Source organism: Rasamsonia byssochlamydoides (genome assembly GCF_041956645.1).
Source record: "Rasamsonia byssochlamydoides strain NRRL 3658 unplaced genomic scaffold VTN77scaffold_1, whole genome shotgun sequence".
NCBI lineage: Eukaryota > Fungi > Ascomycota > Eurotiomycetes > Eurotiales > Trichocomaceae > Rasamsonia > Rasamsonia byssochlamydoides.
This window is the reverse complement of record NW_027192384.1, coordinates 35,350-54,904: the sequence shown is the minus strand read 5'-3', so window position 1 is coordinate 54,904 and position 19,555 is coordinate 35,350. Positions and strand designations below refer to the sequence as shown.

The 19,555-nt window shown below is 50.4% G+C and overlaps 10 protein-coding genes across 10 annotated transcripts; 5 read left to right on the top strand and 5 right to left on the bottom strand.

The window, feature by feature from the left end:
* Window positions 1-95: 95 nt before the first annotated feature.
* VTN77DRAFT_20 (uncharacterized protein) lies at window positions 96-551 on the top strand (the record flags this gene model as incomplete). The annotated part of the gene is made up of 1 exon (XM_069417792.1): window positions 96-551. The coding sequence occupies one exon, from the start codon at window positions 96-98 to the stop codon at window positions 549-551; it is 456 nt and encodes a 151-aa protein (XP_069282384.1).
* A 1,574-nt stretch (window positions 552-2,125) lies between these two features.
* Window positions 2,126-2,464, top strand: VTN77DRAFT_19 (uncharacterized protein; the record flags this gene model as incomplete). Its single annotated transcript, XM_069417681.1, has 2 exons — window positions 2,126-2,192; window positions 2,274-2,464. The coding sequence occupies 2 exons, from the start codon at window positions 2,126-2,128 to the stop codon at window positions 2,462-2,464; spliced, it is 258 nt and encodes an 85-aa protein (XP_069282383.1).
* Window positions 2,465-3,134: 670 nt separating this feature from the next.
* VTN77DRAFT_18 (uncharacterized protein) lies at window positions 3,135-5,212 on the top strand (the record flags this gene model as incomplete). Its single annotated transcript, XM_069417570.1, has 4 exons — window positions 3,135-3,525; window positions 3,590-3,666; window positions 3,726-4,980; window positions 5,046-5,212. 4 exons carry the CDS (start codon window positions 3,135-3,137, stop codon window positions 5,210-5,212), a joined length of 1,890 nt encoding a protein of 629 aa, XP_069282382.1.
* Window positions 5,213-5,734: 522 nt separating this feature from the next.
* VTN77DRAFT_17 (uncharacterized protein) lies at window positions 5,735-6,268 on the bottom strand (the record flags this gene model as incomplete). Its single annotated transcript, XM_069417459.1, has 1 exon — window positions 5,735-6,268. The coding sequence occupies one exon, from the start codon at window positions 6,266-6,268 to the stop codon at window positions 5,735-5,737; it is 534 nt and encodes a 177-aa protein (XP_069282381.1).
* Window positions 6,269-6,291: 23 nt separating this feature from the next.
* VTN77DRAFT_16 (uncharacterized protein) lies at window positions 6,292-7,692 on the bottom strand (the record flags this gene model as incomplete). The annotated part of the gene is made up of 1 exon (XM_069417348.1): window positions 6,292-7,692. One exon carries the CDS (start codon window positions 7,690-7,692, stop codon window positions 6,292-6,294), a length of 1,401 nt encoding a protein of 466 aa, XP_069282380.1.
* A 970-nt stretch (window positions 7,693-8,662) lies between these two features.
* Window positions 8,663-9,419, bottom strand: VTN77DRAFT_15 (uncharacterized protein; the record flags this gene model as incomplete). The annotated part of the gene is made up of 4 exons (XM_069417237.1): window positions 8,663-8,829; window positions 8,896-9,199; window positions 9,280-9,313; window positions 9,388-9,419. The coding sequence occupies 4 exons, from the start codon at window positions 9,417-9,419 to the stop codon at window positions 8,663-8,665; spliced, it is 537 nt and encodes a 178-aa protein (XP_069282379.1).
* Window positions 9,420-9,901: 482 nt separating this feature from the next.
* VTN77DRAFT_14 (uncharacterized protein) lies at window positions 9,902-12,658 on the top strand (the record flags this gene model as incomplete). Its single annotated transcript, XM_069417126.1, has 11 exons — window positions 9,902-10,030; window positions 10,101-10,155; window positions 10,224-10,290; window positions 10,363-10,430; window positions 10,498-10,666; window positions 10,717-10,777; window positions 10,842-11,333; window positions 11,392-11,777; window positions 11,835-12,052; window positions 12,108-12,574; window positions 12,641-12,658. 11 exons carry the CDS (start codon window positions 9,902-9,904, stop codon window positions 12,656-12,658), a joined length of 2,130 nt encoding a protein of 709 aa, XP_069282378.1.
* Window positions 12,659-12,953: 295 nt separating this feature from the next.
* Window positions 12,954-14,143, bottom strand: VTN77DRAFT_13 (uncharacterized protein; the record flags this gene model as incomplete). The annotated part of the gene is made up of 2 exons (XM_069417015.1): window positions 12,954-13,005; window positions 13,104-14,143. 2 exons carry the CDS (start codon window positions 14,141-14,143, stop codon window positions 12,954-12,956), a joined length of 1,092 nt encoding a protein of 363 aa, XP_069282377.1.
* A 745-nt stretch (window positions 14,144-14,888) lies between these two features.
* VTN77DRAFT_12 (uncharacterized protein) lies at window positions 14,889-17,024 on the top strand (the record flags this gene model as incomplete). The annotated part of the gene is made up of 2 exons (XM_069416904.1): window positions 14,889-15,265; window positions 15,332-17,024. The coding sequence occupies 2 exons, from the start codon at window positions 14,889-14,891 to the stop codon at window positions 17,022-17,024; spliced, it is 2,070 nt and encodes a 689-aa protein (XP_069282376.1).
* Window positions 17,025-17,707: 683 nt separating this feature from the next.
* Window positions 17,708-19,299, bottom strand: VTN77DRAFT_11 (uncharacterized protein; the record flags this gene model as incomplete). The annotated part of the gene is made up of 2 exons (XM_069416794.1): window positions 17,708-18,908; window positions 19,013-19,299. 2 exons carry the CDS (start codon window positions 19,297-19,299, stop codon window positions 17,708-17,710), a joined length of 1,488 nt encoding a protein of 495 aa, XP_069282375.1.
* Window positions 19,300-19,555: the final 256 nt, after the last annotated feature.

Genomic DNA, 19,555 nt, shown 5'->3' with positions numbered 1-19,555 from the left:
AACAAAGAGGAACAAATCGAGGGTATTCCCAAAATAGCCACCATTTTGCAGGGCAGTAGTCTTAAAAGGCATTAATAGAGAAGAGAGAGTGAAATATGACAATGAGAGTGAATGGCGAAGATGTCCGAGCTGACCGGAGATTGGTCGGCTGGAAATTGCTAAACAGGTCACTTAGGCCCAGTCGATCAAATAAAGACATGGTGTTGACGTGCACCTTTGCGTCTGCCCTGACTATCCTTGTCTACCTGTATGGCAGCAGAGAATATCAAGAACTATGTAGTTTCCAGACTCGTGCAACACTCTTTATCTCCATATTTCAGACACAAGCCGAGGATGTGGGGAATAATATTAACTTCCTGGCGCAATTTTATTCACACCCAGAATATTCTTTGTCAGAAGCACACAGCGAGATCATACTGTATTTGGGAAAAGGGAATGGGACAGATATTTGCCTTATCCACGATGCTGTTATTTTTGAAAACAATGAAATCACCTCCCCTCCTTTACGCCATTCCCTTTCTTCCACTCCCATTCAAGTGACGGTGGTGTAGCAAACACCAGATCGAGAAAAAGCCCAGACCTGAATGAATTTCTGACACTCAGCTAAGCTCCGTTGATGAATGTACGGAGGTAACTCGTAACTGTCCAATATGCACACCACCCGGTGTTGAACTCGTTATGTCATGTGGTATCGATGGCACCAAGAGCATGGCCAGAAACGGTTCGTATTTCCAGAGACAGGATAAGTTTATTTGCTTGTCTTTATTTGACGAGATTGGATTGCAGAAAAAAAAAGAGTAACGAAAAAGGGGAAAAAAAACTACAAAGAGGAGATAAAGAAAAGGAGAAATAAAAATAGTGCAAATGCGACGAGTAGTAGTAAGTTAGATATTTTTATTTCCATTAAGGAGTCATGAAGCGAAGACGGTTTGCCATTCTAGTAGCTTAAAGAATTGCCTAATCAGCACCCCCCCAACAACAGAAAAGGAGAGAGCGCGCAAGAGAGACAAAACTAAACTGATTCCACACTCCCAGGATATTTTAACAGTAACTCGAAAGGAACAATACTACGACTATTATGTAGAAGTGTAAATATTATTACCGTGTGCCTTGGCGAGGAAAAGGAGAAAGTACAGTGCCTAAGAAGGAAGGAATGACGGGATACACATAACACGTGATCCCATTCCTATTCTGTCACACAACGTCTTCGCAACCGATGCGCAGGTAATTTAAATCAGACTGCACTCCATATAATTTGCGTCTATGCCATGCCATAGAGCAGGAATGTTGACTTGAGCAGGAATTTGCTGGTATGTACTGTACCTCTACTTCAAGGACACCAAGTTTGCAAGAGAAAACAAACAGAAGGCATGTCGAGTGTTCCGCTAACAGCACAGGCAGAGTCCCCAGATCGTCAACGCGGGTATGCCCGGCTATGCCGCTATGACAGTCGTAAATAAACGAGGAGCTAGCCATGTTAACTACTCCGTAGTCCAATACGATGCAACTTTGCGGGGATCCGGGACTTTCGGCACGGTGGTTCTGTTGGATCACACGCAGCCAAAAAGAGGTGCCATGACATCCACCCTTAAGCTGTTGGATCATTTTGACTACACAGGCTGACCGCTGATAGGTTCCAGATGGCTCGTCAGATTCAGCCCAGTCAGTGATGAATTAGATGCCTTGAAAAAGTGGAGCGTGTGGATAAGTTATTTGTTGGAACCTGGAAGTGTTCTGTGTCTCAATTGGGCGTCAGCGGCTGACAATAATAATTGTGAACAATTGCTTGTCATTATTATTATACACAGTCGCGAGGGTTTTCGATCGATACAATCCATGCTACGGTCACTACCTCCGGCAGTCCGGCTGCGAGGCAAGTCCGCGTCATCGCCGAGTTCTAACGCCCGAGACAGAAATGGCGGACGTGAGCTGTCTTGTTGGCACAATCTGATAGACAATGCAAGTTGGTAGACTCGAGACAGGTCGTTGGGGGCTGAATTCCTACATTCCCTGCGCCTCTGTATTGTCCCAACATCAACAGCGATTCCAGGATGCCTACTGAGAGGGGAACAAAATCCTTCCAACTATTCCGTACTATTCGAAACTGTCCTCTCCGTGCCTGTCAATGACCCTCCCCAGAACCGCCACAGGGAGCAGCATCGCGGAGGAGAAGAATGAAGTGAAGACTGGAGGTAGATGAGACAGAGAATAGGACTTGGGCGAGTTGCAAAATTTTTACGTGACAAAACGACGGCATGACAACCTTCCTGCAGTAGCAACAGTCTGCAGACAGGATGACGAGGTGGCTGCGACGATCAGCGGGAAAGGCTTGCCGGGTGCGGCCCTAAGCCCTAAGCCTGGACCGAGCGTCACACGTGATAGGGTGATTGCTGCAGGCAGTCTCCACCGGGGCTGCTTGCTCCACCCGATTTCAATGTCTGTCTGGTTGGCCCGCTTGCAATGACATCGTTCCATCCGATAAGTCCAACGGGCTGCCTGTCAAGATTCAAGACTCAAAAGATCAGGTCCCACCACCCTGCTTTGTGACGCCAGTGGCTTCGAGTGGCTTCGCCCTCTTTCTGAACCTACATTCAGTCTCCATCCCCATGGGCACTCCATGTGGCCTCGAGTTGAAAAATCCGGACGACCATGTGCTTTACGGTCCACTTTATCGTCCAATTGTGCTCTTTGGTTTTCTCATTCGCCAATCCTCTCCTTCCTTGAGCGTCCCTCTCGGAAACGGGACCCTATGGGATTGAGGGACGCCGAATCCGTCTGAGTGGGGAGTCACTGGGGACGTTGCCTTATCCTAGCGGGATTAACCCTCTCTTTCATGGCTGAGAGAAAGACATCGAGTCATGGAGAAGTCACTGATTGGAGTCAGTTCTCTGTAATAGGATCCACGCGGGAGACTCTGGGGAAGGACTTGAGAAATTTGCCTCTGTTCCCCAGACTCCCAGGCTCGTGCCGTTATAAACGCGGACCTTCTTCCACTCTCGCTGTAGATCGTATTCCAGCGATTCTCTCCCATTCCCCTGGCGGGTTAACTTTCGCTACTCTGTATGTAGGACCGAAGCTTTGCCCACCTCCTTCAGCCTGAAGAGAGACAACCACATCACAACGTACATATCACCATGGACGACATCACCAAGTCTGTCCTCGGCGAGAAAGACAACCCAAGGGGGAAAGATGAAAGTCCGACCAGGGCAGAGCAGACAGAGAATGCAAAGGTGGAAGCTCGCAATATTTACGATATCCATGAGCGGCCGGCCGACAAGTTGAATGTCGTCTTCGAGAACCCGCTGGCAGGGATTCCACGTGAACAACTCTTGGAGGATGTCGAGAGATTCTGCAAACAGTACAACCTAGAGGAGCATCTGGATGCTTTCAAGAAAGGCGCCCTTGTTTCTCAGAATCCAGCGGCCGCCCAGGATCTGGTGGAGCTGACGGATGAGGAGAAGACGGCCCTCCGCAGGGAGCATACCCATAAATGGCACCAGCCGTGGCAGCTCTACTGGCTTGTCAGTAAGTTCGCGAGCGATTTTTCTTCCATCTGAGCTATCTGATGACTGACATTGGGAAACACTAGTCATGTGCTCGCTGGCTGCTGCCGTGCAAGGTATGGATGAAACGGTGAACAATGGAGCTCAAGCGATCTACTTGAAGGTATACCAATTCAGACAAGTCCTTTCCCCTTCGATACAGGTGCTGACTGCTGGATATAGCAACTGGGCATCACAACTCGATTCCAGGGGCAAAAGCAGGACAACATCACAGGACTGGTCGTTGGCGCCCCGTACCTCGCGTGTGCGATCCTTGGTTGCTGGCTCACGGAGCCGTTGAACCGGCTGTTTGCCCGTCGTGGAACTATCTTCATCTCCTGTTTCATAGCCGCAGTGGCCTCGATTTGGGAGGGCGTCGCCAACTCGTGGGTGAATCTCTTTATTGCTCGATTCGTCCTCGGCCTGGGGATCGGCTCCAAGTCGTCTACAGTGCCCGTATACGCTGCTGAGTGCGCGCCTGCTCCGATCCGAGGCGCCCTCGTCATGATGTGGCAGATGTGGACTGCGTTCGGAATCATGCTGGGTAACATCATGGGGGTCGCGTTTATGGGACTCTCGGACGATCTTTCGTGGCGTCTGATGCTCGGTTCGACCGTGGTCCTTCCTGTTATCGTTTGCGCCCAGGTGTACTGCTGCCCCGAATCGCCTCGTTGGCTGATCGAGCACAACAAGGTGGACAAGGCCTTCAAGTCGTTCCGGACCCTCCGACCTACCGATCTGCAGGCTGCCCGAGATCTCTACTACGCATACGTGAATGTCCAGCTTGAGCGGGAGATCAACAAGGGGAAGAACTTCTTCACGATGTTCCTGGAGCTTTTTACCATCCCCCGCAACGCCCGTGCGACGCTTGCCACCTGGATTGTCATGTTCATGCAACAGTTCTGCGGAGTGAACGTCATTGCATACTATTCGACCACGATCTTCACCAGCTCAGGTTACAGTGTTCAATCCGCCCTTCTGGCGTCTATGGGCACTGGAATTCTGAACTGGTTGTTTGCTCTTCCGGCATTCTTTACTATTGATACGTTTGGGCGGCGAAACCTCCTGCTTACCACCTTCCCATGGCTGGCCATTACTTTGTTCTGGACTGGTTTTTCGTTCTGGATCCAGCCGGACAACCCAACGAGCAGGAAGCGAGTTGCCATGGTCACGACGGGCATGTACCTCTTCGAGGTGTTCTACTCTCCTGGCGAGGGACCCGTCCCATTCACCTATTCGGCCGAAGCCTTCCCACTGCATGTGCGCGAAGTTGGCATGTCCTGGGCTACAGCCACCACCTGGTGCTTCAACTTTATTCTGTCCTTCACGTGGCCTTCCCTGTTGAGGTCCTTCAAACCCCAAGGAGCTTTTGGGTGGTATGCTGGTTGGTGTATCGTCGGCTGGTTCCTCGTTCTTCTATTCGTGCCAGAGACCAAAGGTGAGATTGCCATTACCACTCCGTGTCATGAGTGCATTGTTTCTTAACTGACATTTTTCATCTAGCCCTCACTCTGGAAGAATTGGACCAGGTCTTCTCCGTTCCAACGTGGAAGCATGCCTCCTACCAGATCAAAAATGCCGTGTGGCATTTCCGTGTTTGGATCCTTCGACAGAAGCTCGAGCCGTTGCCGAAATTCTACGAAGGCGCGGAGAAGCTTATGGAATCGTAGATGGATTGGATGGTCTTTTTTTTTCTTATAGCTGCGTCTGTAGACGGAGCCGACGACTGTGCTAGTTTCCTGCGTTCAGTCGAGTATTTTCTTCTACCTCACATGGCCGTTGTAGAAACAAGACGGCAGGAGGCCGACAATTCTCAGGATGGTGTAGATAGACTACGTCGCCTTGGAGCTATTTTGGAATTGTGCTCTAACACTCAATCTCAATACCCCTCATTGACATCATTTTTTTAGCATCCAAGAAATTGTCTTGCCCCTACAGATGAATCTCCGTCTTCAGGAGTCAGGCATCTAGTGCGGTCATATCACCTCAATGCGTGACACCCATTACCTAACCATCACAGACGCTTAGCACAAGCAAAGCCATCCACTGGCTCTGCTTGCAGCTAGTAACAAACGATAAGAACGGACATCCATATTCAGACTTGACAAAGAAAAGAAGAAAAGCAAGACAAAGAAAAGAAAAGAAAAGAAAAGAAAAGAGGAAAACGCCCTGACTATCTTGTAGTCATCGTACTAGTTAGTGCGAGTAGCAGAAGAGCCCTCGCCCGCGTCATTCTGTCGCTGCTGCTGGTTCCCCGACCAACGATTGCCCCTTCTGTTTGCATTGCTCCTATCCTGCTGCTCCATCTCCCGGCGTAGGATGCGTTCGCGGCGGATCTGTTGTCCTCGCTCCCACTCATCGGACGCGCCTGCAGCCGTGGCCATCGCCCTCCAGGCAAGAGGAGAGCCGACCTGCTCTTCGGCCGCTGAGGCTCCCGGCGTAGCGGCAACTTGGGTAGGAGGCGCTGCTTGTGTAGTGGGCGCTGCGTCTTCCCATTCCGTCTTCGCCAGTGGCGGTAACGCGTTCTCGTTCTTGTCTGTCTCATTCCCGTCCATCTCATCCTCGTCAGTCTCGTTCTCATCTGTCTTGTTCTTGTCTGTCTCCTTCGGAATTGTTTTCTCAGCCAGGGTCTCTATTATCTTCGTCTTCGCTTCGAGTTCCTTCTGACGCCTTTGAAGGTCTGCAGCAGCGTTTTCGGTGGCTTGCAGGCGAGCTAAGATGTTCATCAGCCAGTCCTGTGAGCCCAAAGTCAGTATCTCTCTTTGTTGCGATTCAAATAACTAGAAGATGGAAGGAGATCAGGCAGGAAAGTACGCGCCTCAACATGCTTTACAGTGTCTTCTAGGCGCCCATGAGAAACTGACGCCTCGTCGAGACGCCATAGAAAATCTCCGATCCGGTCTTGTGCTCGCTGGATTTCGTCTTGGAAATTTTCATATTCTGCCGCAAGCTCGTCCGTAACTGGTATCTCAAGGCGTGCAGCCTGCAGTGCTTCTACATGACTCCTGATACGGGCCTCCTGATCGTCGAGTTCTTGTTGCAATTCGCCTAGCTGACCCGTTAGACGAGTTTTGACCGATGCACGAAAAGGCTCAACTTCCTCCTGGAGGATATTTTCGATTTCGTTCTGGATTCGTTGCCGTTCCTCACCGACGACCGCGTTTACCCGGACCATGTGCTTATCGCATTCGCGGCGAAAGGTCTTCTTGAGTCCGTTGACCTCCGAAACTATCTTCAAGCGGTTCTGATTGAGCATCCGTACAAGCTCCTTTCTGGTGTATTTGATGATCCGCTCTGCTTCATGTCGCGATACTCCCACAGCCGCTATGATACGCGACACGTCCTCCCTCAGAAACTGTGATTTTTTAATATTGAAGACAGATACGGCAAATGCGATCACCAGACACATCCAGGCCGACATGGCAGAGAAAGCGAACGAGACCTGACGGGCCGGCTTTCCTGTTCTGAACTCCTTCAAGCGAGCTTCGACAATCTTCGAGACGATTGGCGCTAGTTCACGAGTAATGTTTAAACGAACCTCGAAAGTTCCGGTGAAATTCTGCGCTAATTGATTCTTGAACTCGTCGAAGCGAGCATCGAATGTTTCAAAGACGTCCGGCATCGCTGGTTCACTGGTGATGTTCTTCAATAACTGAGTTCTGAACTGTTCCAGACGAGCTTCGAAGGCTTCAAAGAACTTGGTGTCCGTCCCATTGTCAAAAGGCATGCCGCTCATCCTAGTTGGAACTGGATAGGATGAAGATGCTTTCACAATTGAAGTCATACGAGGACCGTTCTCGTGGACTACAGCTGTAACCGGGGAGAAGACAACCACTGTCCTTAACGGAGGAGCATCTGAAATCGAAGAAGTTTCATCCGGGATAGACCACCGAGTTTTATCGGGGAGCGATGGGATCGGGAAGGTGGCCGACCAGTCCTTGGTCTTATACCAGGTGTTATTCTCGTACCGTGGCGGCGCGATCATATCGAGCACCTCGCCGATTCTTCCGAGGACATAGCCGATCCTGAAGCCTCCATGGAGACGCTGGATGAAGTTATTGGCGGGTTGCACGGCGGTAAAAGGGATGGCCTGGAAGATGCCAAAAATGGCTGTCGCCATAGAGAACATGAACAAACCGAAGAGGTCCATGATAGTCGATATCAGAGACACTGAATATTGAGGTAAGGTATTGGCTTTCCATCTATCGAGATTTGACAGAAAAGGAGGTTGGTTTTTGGAGAGTCCTGGGTCTTTTAAAGCGAATAACGGGAGAAGTGTGAGTTTCTCAAACAAAGACAACCGGTGTCTCGCACACCGATTTCTGATGGCACCGTAATTCGTTCATTTTCGCAGTGAAGAACAAAGGCTGGCTCTATGCCCGAGAATAGTAACAACAATAAAGACTGGGAAATAGGTAGGTTGCGAAGGAATATAGCATCGTGGACAACAATAGCGAAAGTCCTTGAACAAGTCTGACAGATTATATTATCCCCCTTCCCTTCAAGCACCTGATAAGATGACGACTAGTAGAAGACACAAGTAATTGTCTTCGGACGAGGAAACGGGATTATTGCAGGTGGCATATATATCTCTTTCTCTCCCCGCAAAAGATGGAAGGAAGTCTGAAAGAATTATAGATTAAGTAAGTACTTATAATCCCTGGGAGTACCTAGTCCAGACGTTTTTCTTAGTAGCACCGTGGCTGGTCACGAGTTAATGAAATAATGAAAGGGCGCAAAGAACAGTAACCCTGCAGCATTTATTCACTCATTCATTCATTTACTAGTCTCAAAGGAAGTGAACGAGTGGGGAATTAGTATTACCAATCGCTCGCTAGCTAGCTAGATGGCTGGCCGACACGGACAATGAACACTAGGTAGGTAGGCCTTGGTAAAGGGTAGAAGGGGATGGAGAGTACTACATAGTGCAGTGCCAGTGCCTTCAATGAAGATCATTCAGATCATTCCGTCCATGATAGATGCTACTATTTTAGAAAGTATTTCTAAAATCGTTAGAAAGAGAAAGAGAGAAAACAAAGACTGAGGGGCGATCATCATTTCTTCAATAGCCTAGGCTCTCCAAGGTAATCATGATACCTATCATCATACGATACACACATTCAGCGCAGTCTCATGCCAAGGACTACACCATAGGCAACCGTCGCCAGAAGACCACCCAGATTAATCAACGTCGAGAGTCCATGCAACTTGCCAAACTTCTTGTTAAGCTCAGCCATCTCCTTGGAATGAGGAGGGGGGCCATAGCTTTTCTTGCCGTCGATTGATTCTGCCAGCGGAAATTAAATCAGCATGACAGAAAAAAGTGTACTTAGTAGTAGCCATGATAACCGACCTTGTTGCCACCTTTGCTTAATAACCTCAACAACCTTCGGGGTCACATAGAGCAAGTTGGTCAATCCCGAGACGAATACCACCGAAAGCGGCAGCAACACGGTCAGGCGATTCTCCTCGAGAAGCACGCCCGCGATGCTGGAGGAGCCCCTTCCCAGAACCGTTCGCACTCCGGGGTAGGTCAGGGCCGCGACGACGGGGAGCGCGCTCTGCAGCGTGAAGTAGATCGGAAATAGCTTATTCTGGAGCGTGGAGAACTGCTGGCGCGGCAGCGTCCTGAATGCAACGACTCCGCCGATGAAGGTCTAAATTATGGAAAAAAAAGTTGTTGGAACTTTTGAACCAATTCATATTGATACATATATATATTAAAAGGATGTCAAACCTGATAGATCTCGACTCCCAGGAGGGTGCCATAGCTGATTGATGTATGTACATGTCAGCTAATCGGCTTGTAGTAGTATAACTGTTAATAGTAGTATCGATGACGCACCTCAATATGTGGAAGGGACCCAGGAAAGACATCCTGCTCTGCAGAAATGGAAAGAAAACTTCACCTCGTGACTCTGGAACAGAACTATATGAGACTATACTTAGTTCTCCCACTGAATGGGAATTTAAATGGAAGGATAATCTCAGGTTGACTGAGCTGTCAAGCTTGGGTCTCTGATGACATTGGAAGCTAACGCGACCAAGTAAGCTTGAAACCCGCATGTGGGGTCATCGGTCCGATGCACCTTACAGTTCTTATCTCCACGACCCGCTCAGCCCTAGACCTCCTACAAATGAAGGGACAACTGCTATGCACACATCTAACCTCCGTAAAGCCACGCACCTTCCCGACGTCATGTGCCCTCGCGTCTGCCGCGCCTCAAAAAGGAAATATCACGCGTCTGCCTGGGAGGCACCTTAGGAGGAAGTCTCTTAGGCCAGCGCCATGCAGTAATAATTCATCTACCATTTCCTTCTTCTTTATCACAGTGAGAGGGCCACCTCTTTTCACAAAAATGGCTGACAAGGAGGCCGCCGTCTACATAGTCGATGTGGGAAAGTCCATGGGCCGGCGCCGCCATGGACGGCCAGCCTCTGACCTGGAATGGGCAATGCGCTATGTCTGGGACAAGATTACGACAACTGTATGGTTGCACTTCATACTGACTTAAAGAATTTTTGCATTGAAGAACTCACACATATCTTTTGTTCAAGGTTGCTACGGGGCGGAAAACGGCTACCATTGGAGTCGTCGGGTTGAGAACGGATGGTGAGATTTGACCTTGCCATTTTCCTGCCTATATAATTCTCTACGACTGACATATATGGATGGATAAGAAACATCGAACGAGTTGCAGGATGATGACAGCTATTCCCACATCACTGTATTTCAAGAAATCGGACAGTATGTGTCTCAGCAAGCACCAGCACCAGTGACTTTCTTTTGCCTATATCATACTGAATTACTGCTTGCAAGGGTCCTCATGCCTGATCTGCGGAAACTGCGCGAGCTGATCCAGCCCAGCAATACTGACGAAGGAGATGGTGAGTTTGTTGGTTTATTCATCCAGTTCAATTGATAGATACCCTACCTGACTTCTCAAACCTATAGCGATCTCCTCGATTGTCGTCGCGATACAGATGATCACCACTTATTGCAAAAAGCTCAAGTACCGACGGAAAATTATTCTCGTGACTAACGGGGAAGGGTCAATGAGTAGTGATGGTCTTGATGAAATTGTGAAAAAGATCAAGGAAGATAATATTGAATTGGTGGTTCTGTACGCTTTTCCCCCTATTCCCTTGTGGCTGACGGCTAAACTGCGTCCAGGGGTGTTGACTTTGATGATCCTGAATATGGCGTCAAAGAGGAAGATAAGGACCCAATTAAAGTATTTTATTCAAGTCTTTTTTTTTCTTCTGAGCAGTCTGTAATACTAATTCAGTCTGCTGCAGGCTGAGAATGAAGCACTCCTCAGAAGTCTCGTTGAGGACTGCGACGGAGTCTACGGAACTTTGGAACAAGCTATATCGGAGCTGGACACGCCGCGTGTGAAGGTTGTCCGTGGAATACCCTCATTTAAAGGGGAGCTCCGACTGGGGAACCCTGAAGAGTATTCGTCTGCTCTTCGTATCCAGGTCGAGAGATACTACCGAACCTATGTTGCTAAGCCGCCCACAGCGAGTTCCTTTGTCTTGCGTTCTGATGCTGCAGCTGGTCAAGACATTGATGGAGAGAACTTACTGACAAGTGTCCGAAATGCACGGACATATCATGTCAGCGATGAGTCCGCCCCGGGAGGCAAGAGAGACGTGGAGCGAGAGGATCTCGCCAAGGGCTACGAATATGGAAGAACCGCTGTGCACATCAGTGAGTCGGATGAAAATATCACAAAACTCGAGACGAATGCTGCTCTGGAAGTCATCGGCTTCATTCAGAGTGACCGTGTATGTTCATCGCCATGCCAAGTATTTGAATTGGGCCGTTATTAATCTACCATCTCAGTACGATCGATATATGCACATGTCTACCACCAACGTGATAATTGCGCAGAAAACAAATGACAAGGCGATACTCGCGCTCTCATCTTTCATTCATGCCTTGTTCGAGTTGGACTGCTACGCCGTGGCCAGACTTGTTACCAAGGACAACAAGCCGCCACTCATTGTACTACTAGCCCCCTCGATTGAAGCGGACTTTGAATGTCTTCTCGAGGTTCAGCTCCCTTTTGCAGAGGATGTTCGATCGTACCGTTTCCCTCCCTTGGACAAGGTGGTGACTGTCTCCGGAAAGACAATCAAAGAGCACCGACATCTTCCTAACGACGAGTTGTTGAATGCGATGAGTAAATATGTCGACAGCATGGAACTCGTCGACAAGGATGAAAATGGGTGAGTGACCACAGGGAATCCGTCATGCTGAGTACCTCTTTACTGAAAACTTCACAGCGAACCAGTTGAGAGCCTGGCTCCCAGACTGGAGGATTCGTACTCACCACTGCTGCACCGGATTGAGCAAGCTGTCCGATGGCGTGCCATTCATCCAAACGAACCGCTTCCGCCCCCTTCGGAGAAATTAACGCAGCCGTCACGACCGCCGGAAGAACTGGTATCTCGAGCGAAGAAATATTTGGATCGAGTCATTGCCGCCGCTGATGTGAAGAAAGGTCAGTCCAATTTCACATTTTCGAGTATACAGACAGACCACTAAGAGTGCTGCAGTCCCACCCAAAGCAAAAGGTCGCAAGCGGGATCGTGAAGCCGACAAGCCCCTGTCCGGTCTCGATGTCGACGAGCTCCTCCGCCGCGAGAAGCGCACGAAGATCTCCCCCAACAACGCCATCCCCGAATTCAAACAGACGCTGGCGTACGCAGAGACCATCGACGCCGTCCGCGACGCAGTCAACCAGATGGAGAGCATCATCGAGAACCAGATCCGAAGCAGCTTCGGAGACGCCAACTACGACCGTGTCATCGAGGAGCTGGGCGTCCTCCGCGAGGAGCTGATTGCGTACGAAGAGCCGGGGCTCTACAACGACTTCCTGCGGCGGTTGAAGGAGAAGATCCTTAGCGACGAACTCGGCGGAGACAGACGGGAGTTGTGGTGGCTCATCAGGAGGAAGAAGATCGGTCTGATCGATAAGACGGTGTCGGAGCGGGCGGATGTCAGTGATCAAGAAGCGAAGGAGGTAAGCAGGAAGATTCCTTTCGTTCCGCCGAGCGAGATGTATAGAGTTAAGCTAACATTGCTCTAGTTTCTATCCTCGAAATAGTCCATTGCTATGCTGCTATTGTTATTCTATGTATATCAAGGCGCCTGGCCGTAGTAACACTTAAGACTTAATTAACATGCTGTCAAACATGAATCAAAAGACCGAAGGATATAGAACTGAATACATCACTTGATAGCCATCTTCATGCAGGAAAACATGAAAACATCAAAACATGAAAAATAACTGGTAAAAGAGGGTATAATGTAGTCTAGTAGCGCTTGAAAAGTCACACGTAAGTTGCGTTGCGAACGTAAATCCAAATCGATCACTTCCAGTACGTCCTCGTATCGCTTCATCAGGATATCTTCCCGACCCGTTTCTTTCCGATCTCGATCTTGCGTTGTAATCTATTATTATTCCCGCAGTCAGCAGGCAGAAACAAGCTTCATGGCGATAATATTGTATGTAAATGACGAAAAGTAACACAAGGAGAGGGACGACAAACCTATTCACATCCTCATCAGCCAAACTGAGCAGCTCATTCTGGATCTGCAGCTCGTTGTTGATGGCGATCCCTAGCTGCTTCTGCCTCGCGACGATTTTCATCAACTCCTCCACGCTGCGGTCCTGCTCTTCCATAGTCTGCTTCTGCAGCTGGAGCACGCCCTGGTTATCGAGTTCGCGCGTCTTGTCCGTCTCTTTGCCCAGGACTCGTCCCGAACGGGGTTTAGCGCTGCCCACGAGGGCGTCTTTGTCCTGCATGGACGCGACCACACTGTCGAGCTTGCTCTTCGTCACCATCGCGTTGTGCAGGTTCTCCAGTCCGTCCTTCTCCTTCTTCGCGCTCGCGAGGAGGTCCTTCCTCCGCCGGATTTCCCCCTCGCCTAGGCTGCTGCCGCCCCAGCCGGGGGCGGACTTGTCGCTCAGATTCTTCAGCCCTTCCTCGAGAGCAGCGATCATCGATCCGGCTTTCGCCAGGCTGCTCTTGGCCTGCGCAGAGCTCTCGTGTTGTTTCTGTGGCGTCGTGGCCTGGTCTCGTCTCGTCAGATGCAGTCTGGTCTCGTGTAGGGTGGCCTTCATTTCGCGATAGCAATCCAACCACAACACGGGATCCGTGATCGGGCCGCCGCCCACCGTGCCCGGTCCAGTGAGGGACTTGTGCAGCTTCGATGCGGTAGAGCTATCTGCGCCGAGGGCCTGGGTGGGGAGGTTCAAAAAGGACCTCCAAACGGTCGTGTGGCGCCATCGCGGGTCGTCACTCTCGTTGATGGCCCGCAGGTACCGCTCCAGGCCTTTGCGTCTCTCTTCTCGCAGCGTCTCGTTCGAGTTCGTGTTGGAGAACCAGGACTTCGCGGGCAGAGCGACGGGCGGCTGCGCGCCAACCTGGCGGACGAGCGTCTCGTGGAAGGACGCAAATTCCGAGTAGCGTTTTTGGACCACGAACGACCGCAGCGGCAGCCGGATCGTGATGTTGTATAGCGTGTAGGGACTGGGGGCGTCCGCGATGGTGGCTGTCGGGATGGAGATTTCGACGTTCGGGGCCATGATGCTGTCACACAAGAAAAGAGGAGGCCCTGTTATCGAACAGGAAGCATAATTATCTGCCGAGAAGAATGCTTCTGAGGTAGTAGTCTAGCTACGTCGGTGAAGAGAGGTTGGTTGTAACTTGTGGAGGTGACTTGTGGGCGGAGCTCTTGGTTCCGCAATGACGCAGGCGCCGCTCTCTGCCATCGCGGATCCGTGGCTTAGATCAGTCCACCAGACTCCACCACTAGGCAGCACGTTTGTAGGTATACCTAGGTAACAACTGTTAATTTAAGAGAAGGTTAATTGCTACCTTATCTCGTCGTTCTCATGGCTTAGTTTTCATATATGACACCCCTAGGAATACCAAGCTTTCATTCCAATGTATGCAGGTACAGACTTGATCCCTCTTTGTAGTAGGTTGTTAATTCAACGCTGCTTCTTATTGGCCCCACTTGGTGTTAGTTTCCTGCGACAGAAATGCCTGGGCAGTTTGATAACTGATTAGTTGATAGCTGATTAGGAGAGTCCTCCGTACTCCGTACAGGGCTGATTGCGGGTGCTGTGATGGGGGCGCTAAAATTAGAACGAATATATATCCATAGCTGAATGCAGCCCCCCGCGTCTATCGAGAATTCCTGTCTACAGAACGATTATTCCATGAGTCTTTCATGCGATGTCGTTCAATCCATGGACTCAATTGAGTCCGAGTCAAGCCTCAATCTCATATGATGATCACCACCATGGAGGACCGTTATCCAGAACGATGTCCCATGATTCGACTGATACAAAGTGCCTGACCCCATCTCTGCTATCAGCGACCTCTGCATATACGATCGGTGACCACCAGAGTACGCACTCCCGGGGCGTATATTCGCCATGGGGTAGTTCATCCGTCGGCTCTTCGTCGACGTTGTCGCTGGGTCCGTCGGAGAGCGTCACGACAGACGGCAGACGCAAGTTGCTCTTGATCTATATCCATGGCTTTATGGGCGAAGAGGCGAGCTTCCGCAAGTTCCCTGCTCACGTCCATAACCTGGTCACTCTTGCTCTGGCCGAGTCGCACGTTGTGTATTCGAAGGTGTATCCGCGATATAAATCCCGCAGAGCATTGGATATTGCAGTTAATGATTTCAGTCGGTGGTGAGTTTTTCAAGCTGTCTTTAGACACCGTCCCAGAAACATTCTTGATGCTAAGTTTGTTGATAGGCTCTCACCACACGAGTCGGAAGACACAGATGTCATCCTACTCGGCCACAGCCTAGGCGGGATCCTCGCAGCAGAGGTTGCCCTGCTCCCGTCGAGCCCCGGGAGCAACGAGATCTTCAAGCATCGCATCCTAGGACTCGTCAACTTCGACGTTCCCTTCCTGGGACTCCATCCAAGGGTAGTCAGCACAGGAATCGGGAACTTACTCCATCCCAAGCGCAAGAACTCCCCCAGTCCGCAAAGAATCCGCGATCCTCCTTCTCCTCCTCCAACAGATCTGTCCGACACCGTATCCAGCAGACTGAGCTCGATCGATTTAGACGATAATAATCGCTTGTATTGTGACCCTTTCGCTGTACCTTCCCACGATCCCCATTTCGACCCAGCGTTCCCCAACGACGTCCATCTCGCACGGCGAACGCAGCTGGACGGCGCGCTGCATTTCATCAAGAAAAACTCAGATCATCTCGGAAGTGCGATTCGGGACTATTTCAAGTCGTATTTCGAATTCGGGGGGTGTCTTCTCGACTACGCGGGCCTGCATAGTCGGTATCGAAAGCTGCGAGAGCTCGAAGCGGTTGATGAGCTGGAGCGTAAACGCGATGCGCAGGGCCGGTTGCTAAGGCGGATCAGATTCGTCAATTACTATACTGCGAGCACTGGGCTGATCAAGTCGAGGTCGCGGTCACGGTTGCGGTCGCGGTCGCGGCCGCCTTCTCCTACGAGGGTCCCGGAAAGCATACATACTAGATCAGATCCTCAGGTGACGCCGTCAGCGATAGAAATGGTTGAAGAACAAGCTCGATCACAGCTCTCCAGTCCACGACTTTACGTGGAAGGTCCAGCAGAAAACCCGCATACTCTAACTTTCGAAGACGACATTTATCCGCAATTCAGAATCGACACAGGCGACCAGCACAATTCAGCCTCCATCATCGAGTCCCTCCCGCCTCTCCCTCCCCTCCCCTACGAGCCATCACAATTCGACCCCTCTCGGTATCACGACAAAGACACTTTGAAGCTAGCGCAGAAGGAGCACAGCAGAGCAATCAAAGCCTACGAGCGGGCGAAAAAGGACCATGAAAAAGCAGTCAAAGAGCGAGAAAAACTTGTCCAAAAACGGGAGAAGGCGGCTGCGAAGAAAGCTGCCAGGCAGGATGCGAATAAAGATAAGGATAATGATATTGTCGTTATCGTCCAGGAGGATACGTCGTCATCATCATCGTCGTCGTCGTCGTCGTCGTCGTCCACAATAGATACATCGTCTCGATCACTTCGTTCCCGATACTCCTATTCTAACTTTTCTTCTCTCGGGCGAGAGTCGGAGGAATCGTTCAACACTGCTTACCACCATAATAATCACGACACTACCGCCATCTCCTCCTCGCAGACTTCTTCTAGAGCAGCCCCTCCGCAACCCTCACCGAAACAAAAGCCCAACCCCAAACCCCCCAAAGACCGCAAATTCTGCGCCCTCCCTGACAACAACAACGCCAACGACCCCCTCTGGATCCGCGTCTTCATGTCAGGCATCGACGAGGTCGTCGCGCACCAGTCCATGTTCCTTCCGAACGACACGTACTACGAACGACTAGTCGGGGACACCACGGCGAGGATTGAGGAGTGGGTGCAGGAGGATTGTTCGCGGAAGGTGATTTTGAGTCAGATGGAGATGGAGGGGGAAGAAGTATAACCATTAGGGGGGTGACTGGGTGAGTGAGTGAGTGATGGATTTTTTGCTCTGCTTCGTGTATTGGATGATATGATTATGGTGATGGATATGATGGATATGATGAATGGTACGATATAACGAATATAATAATTAATTAGTTAATTGTGGATGAGATATGATTGATGATTGATTTGATTGATACCTTTCGAGGGCCGTTGAATCTGTACATACATATAGACATGTGTCTATTTTTTTTCCCCTGAGACTGGTGGTTATTTCTCTTCTTCCTCTTTTTTATTTTGCTAGGAGGATAGCTTTTCTTTTCTTTTCATCACAAACCCAAATCATCAATCAGCAATAATTTTCAAGAACTGCAATACAATGCAGTGCAAATAGGGTATCTCATTATTCAGTCAGGTGGTGGTAATCGATCAATCTATCTATCGTACAGTACAGTACACACAGGTACCCAACTTCGTACTCCGAACAGCTCAGCTCCATGTATATCCCATCCATCCATTCGTGTCCATGTCCCAGCACGAAAAAAAAAACAGGACAATACAAGATAATAACTATGTTAGTGAATCCGTCATCAACAGTACAAGCTAGCTATATAGCAGCTAGCAGACGCCGTCGAGACTTGACTCGAGGGACAAAGAGGGAATACTAGAAAGAGAGAATCTACTCTCTTTTCTTCTTCCTCATCACCACACATCTCTCGCATCCAAGAGATCCCGCTGCCCATAGAACTCGCCCACAATAGTAATAATCATATCGAGCATTGCGCGGGTCTCTTTAGCGGCGTCGTCAAGGTCGAGGTTGGATTTTTCGTGTTCTTTTTCTTCTTCTTCTTCGTCGACGATGGAAAAGGAGGTTAATTTCTCCCGGGATTCCTCTGTTGTCTGGCTAGCTTCGCGGAGTCGGGCTTGAAGGCGGGCTTTGGCTGCTTCTAGGTCTGCGTTTTCTGGTTCGGAGGTTGTGTTTGTTGCTGCTGCTGCTGCTGCTGCTGCTGGGGCTGTTGATTCAGCAGCAGCAGACACTTGCGTCGCTTCTGACCTGTCAGCCGTAGTCGTCTGGTCGACTTCAAGAGCGACTTTGTCAACAGGTTGTTCACTGACGGCCTCAGCCTTCACACCTGTCTCCACAACTGCCCTATCTTCCTCTGAATCCGCCCCCTCTCCCTGTCGATAAGGATGATGACCATGACGGTGAATATCATCACCACCAATCGCTTTTGCACGCTCCTCCTCCCTCAACTTCGACAATATCTTCACAGCCCGCTTCCCCAAGTCGCGGAGTTCGCTCACCTCTTCGCTCGCAAGCTGCCCCACGTCTCGACACCGCCCCAGTAACCCCCAAGCCCACGCGCCAATCCTCCGAATCCTCATCGCGTCGCCAGTCTTGACACTTTCGGACAGCAGCCTCGCCATAATCTTCATCACGCCAAACACGCTTTTCATGTCCATACAGGCCAGCTGCACCATCTGCGGATCGGTCGTGAGCAGCAGCCGTCGCCATTCCGAGCGCGCGGGCTTCAAGCTGTACGGCAGACTGATCGGGTGGGAATCGTCGAGGGCGGCGATCGCAGACGCGGGCGGCGAGCAGCGCAGCGTGGAGCGGAGGAGGAGGAACCGATGTCGTAGGAGGTTGTAGTAGGATGATTGCGCATCTTCTTCTGCTGCTGCTGCTTCTTCTTCTCCTTCTTCGTCGATCTCTTCTGAGGGAGTGCTAGACCGGGCTACGTAGACCCCATCGTAGTAATAGCCACGCGATTCGTGTTCTGCCCTTTGCAAGTCCTCCTCGTCGGCGGCGGCGTCGGCGCAACCAGTTGCCTCCTTGGAGATGGTAACCTCTGGAGTAGTTTTCGGAGCAACAAACAGGGTAGGCAGTGAATTTGCCTCCGATCTAGATAGATAGAATTATCCTCGCGTCAGCAGCTGAGACTATAAAATAGCTGCAAACAATAAAGAAAGAAGGTTGGCAAAATGGGAAGCGGAAAGACAACCTACCTCACCATCCTCAGATACTCCAACCCATCTTCCGCCGGGCCATAGAACAGCTCATCCGCAGCATTCGGATCGTCCAGGCCCGGAAACGCGCTCTTCTGTCCGTAGACAGGGTCGCTGCGAGGGCGCTGACGCGCGAAATTCAAGGCCGGCGCTAGCTCTTGCTCGTCGTCGTCATTGCTGTCATCTCCATCCCCTGCATCGGCGTAGAGGGCCTGCGAGCGGGAGCGCTTGGCGTACGGCGAGCTGTCATCGTGTTCTGATGAGGGGGTTTTGCGCTTATCAGGCATTGCTGCCGGCGCCTGGAGTTGCGAGATGTTGGAGATGCAAGTTGTGGCGGAGATGCATATCAGGGAGCTCGGGCCACCTGAGGTTTGCTCCGTAGAGGTTCCAGACTGCAGTACTCCGTACTTAACATCCTTTACATTAGGTACATAGTACTCCGTACATGTAGTTATAACTAACCCATTCCAAGTGCCAACGATGATAATGCTACGCTTCTGAATTACAATCATACAGAAAATCTTTTCATCTCTTCTTTTCTTC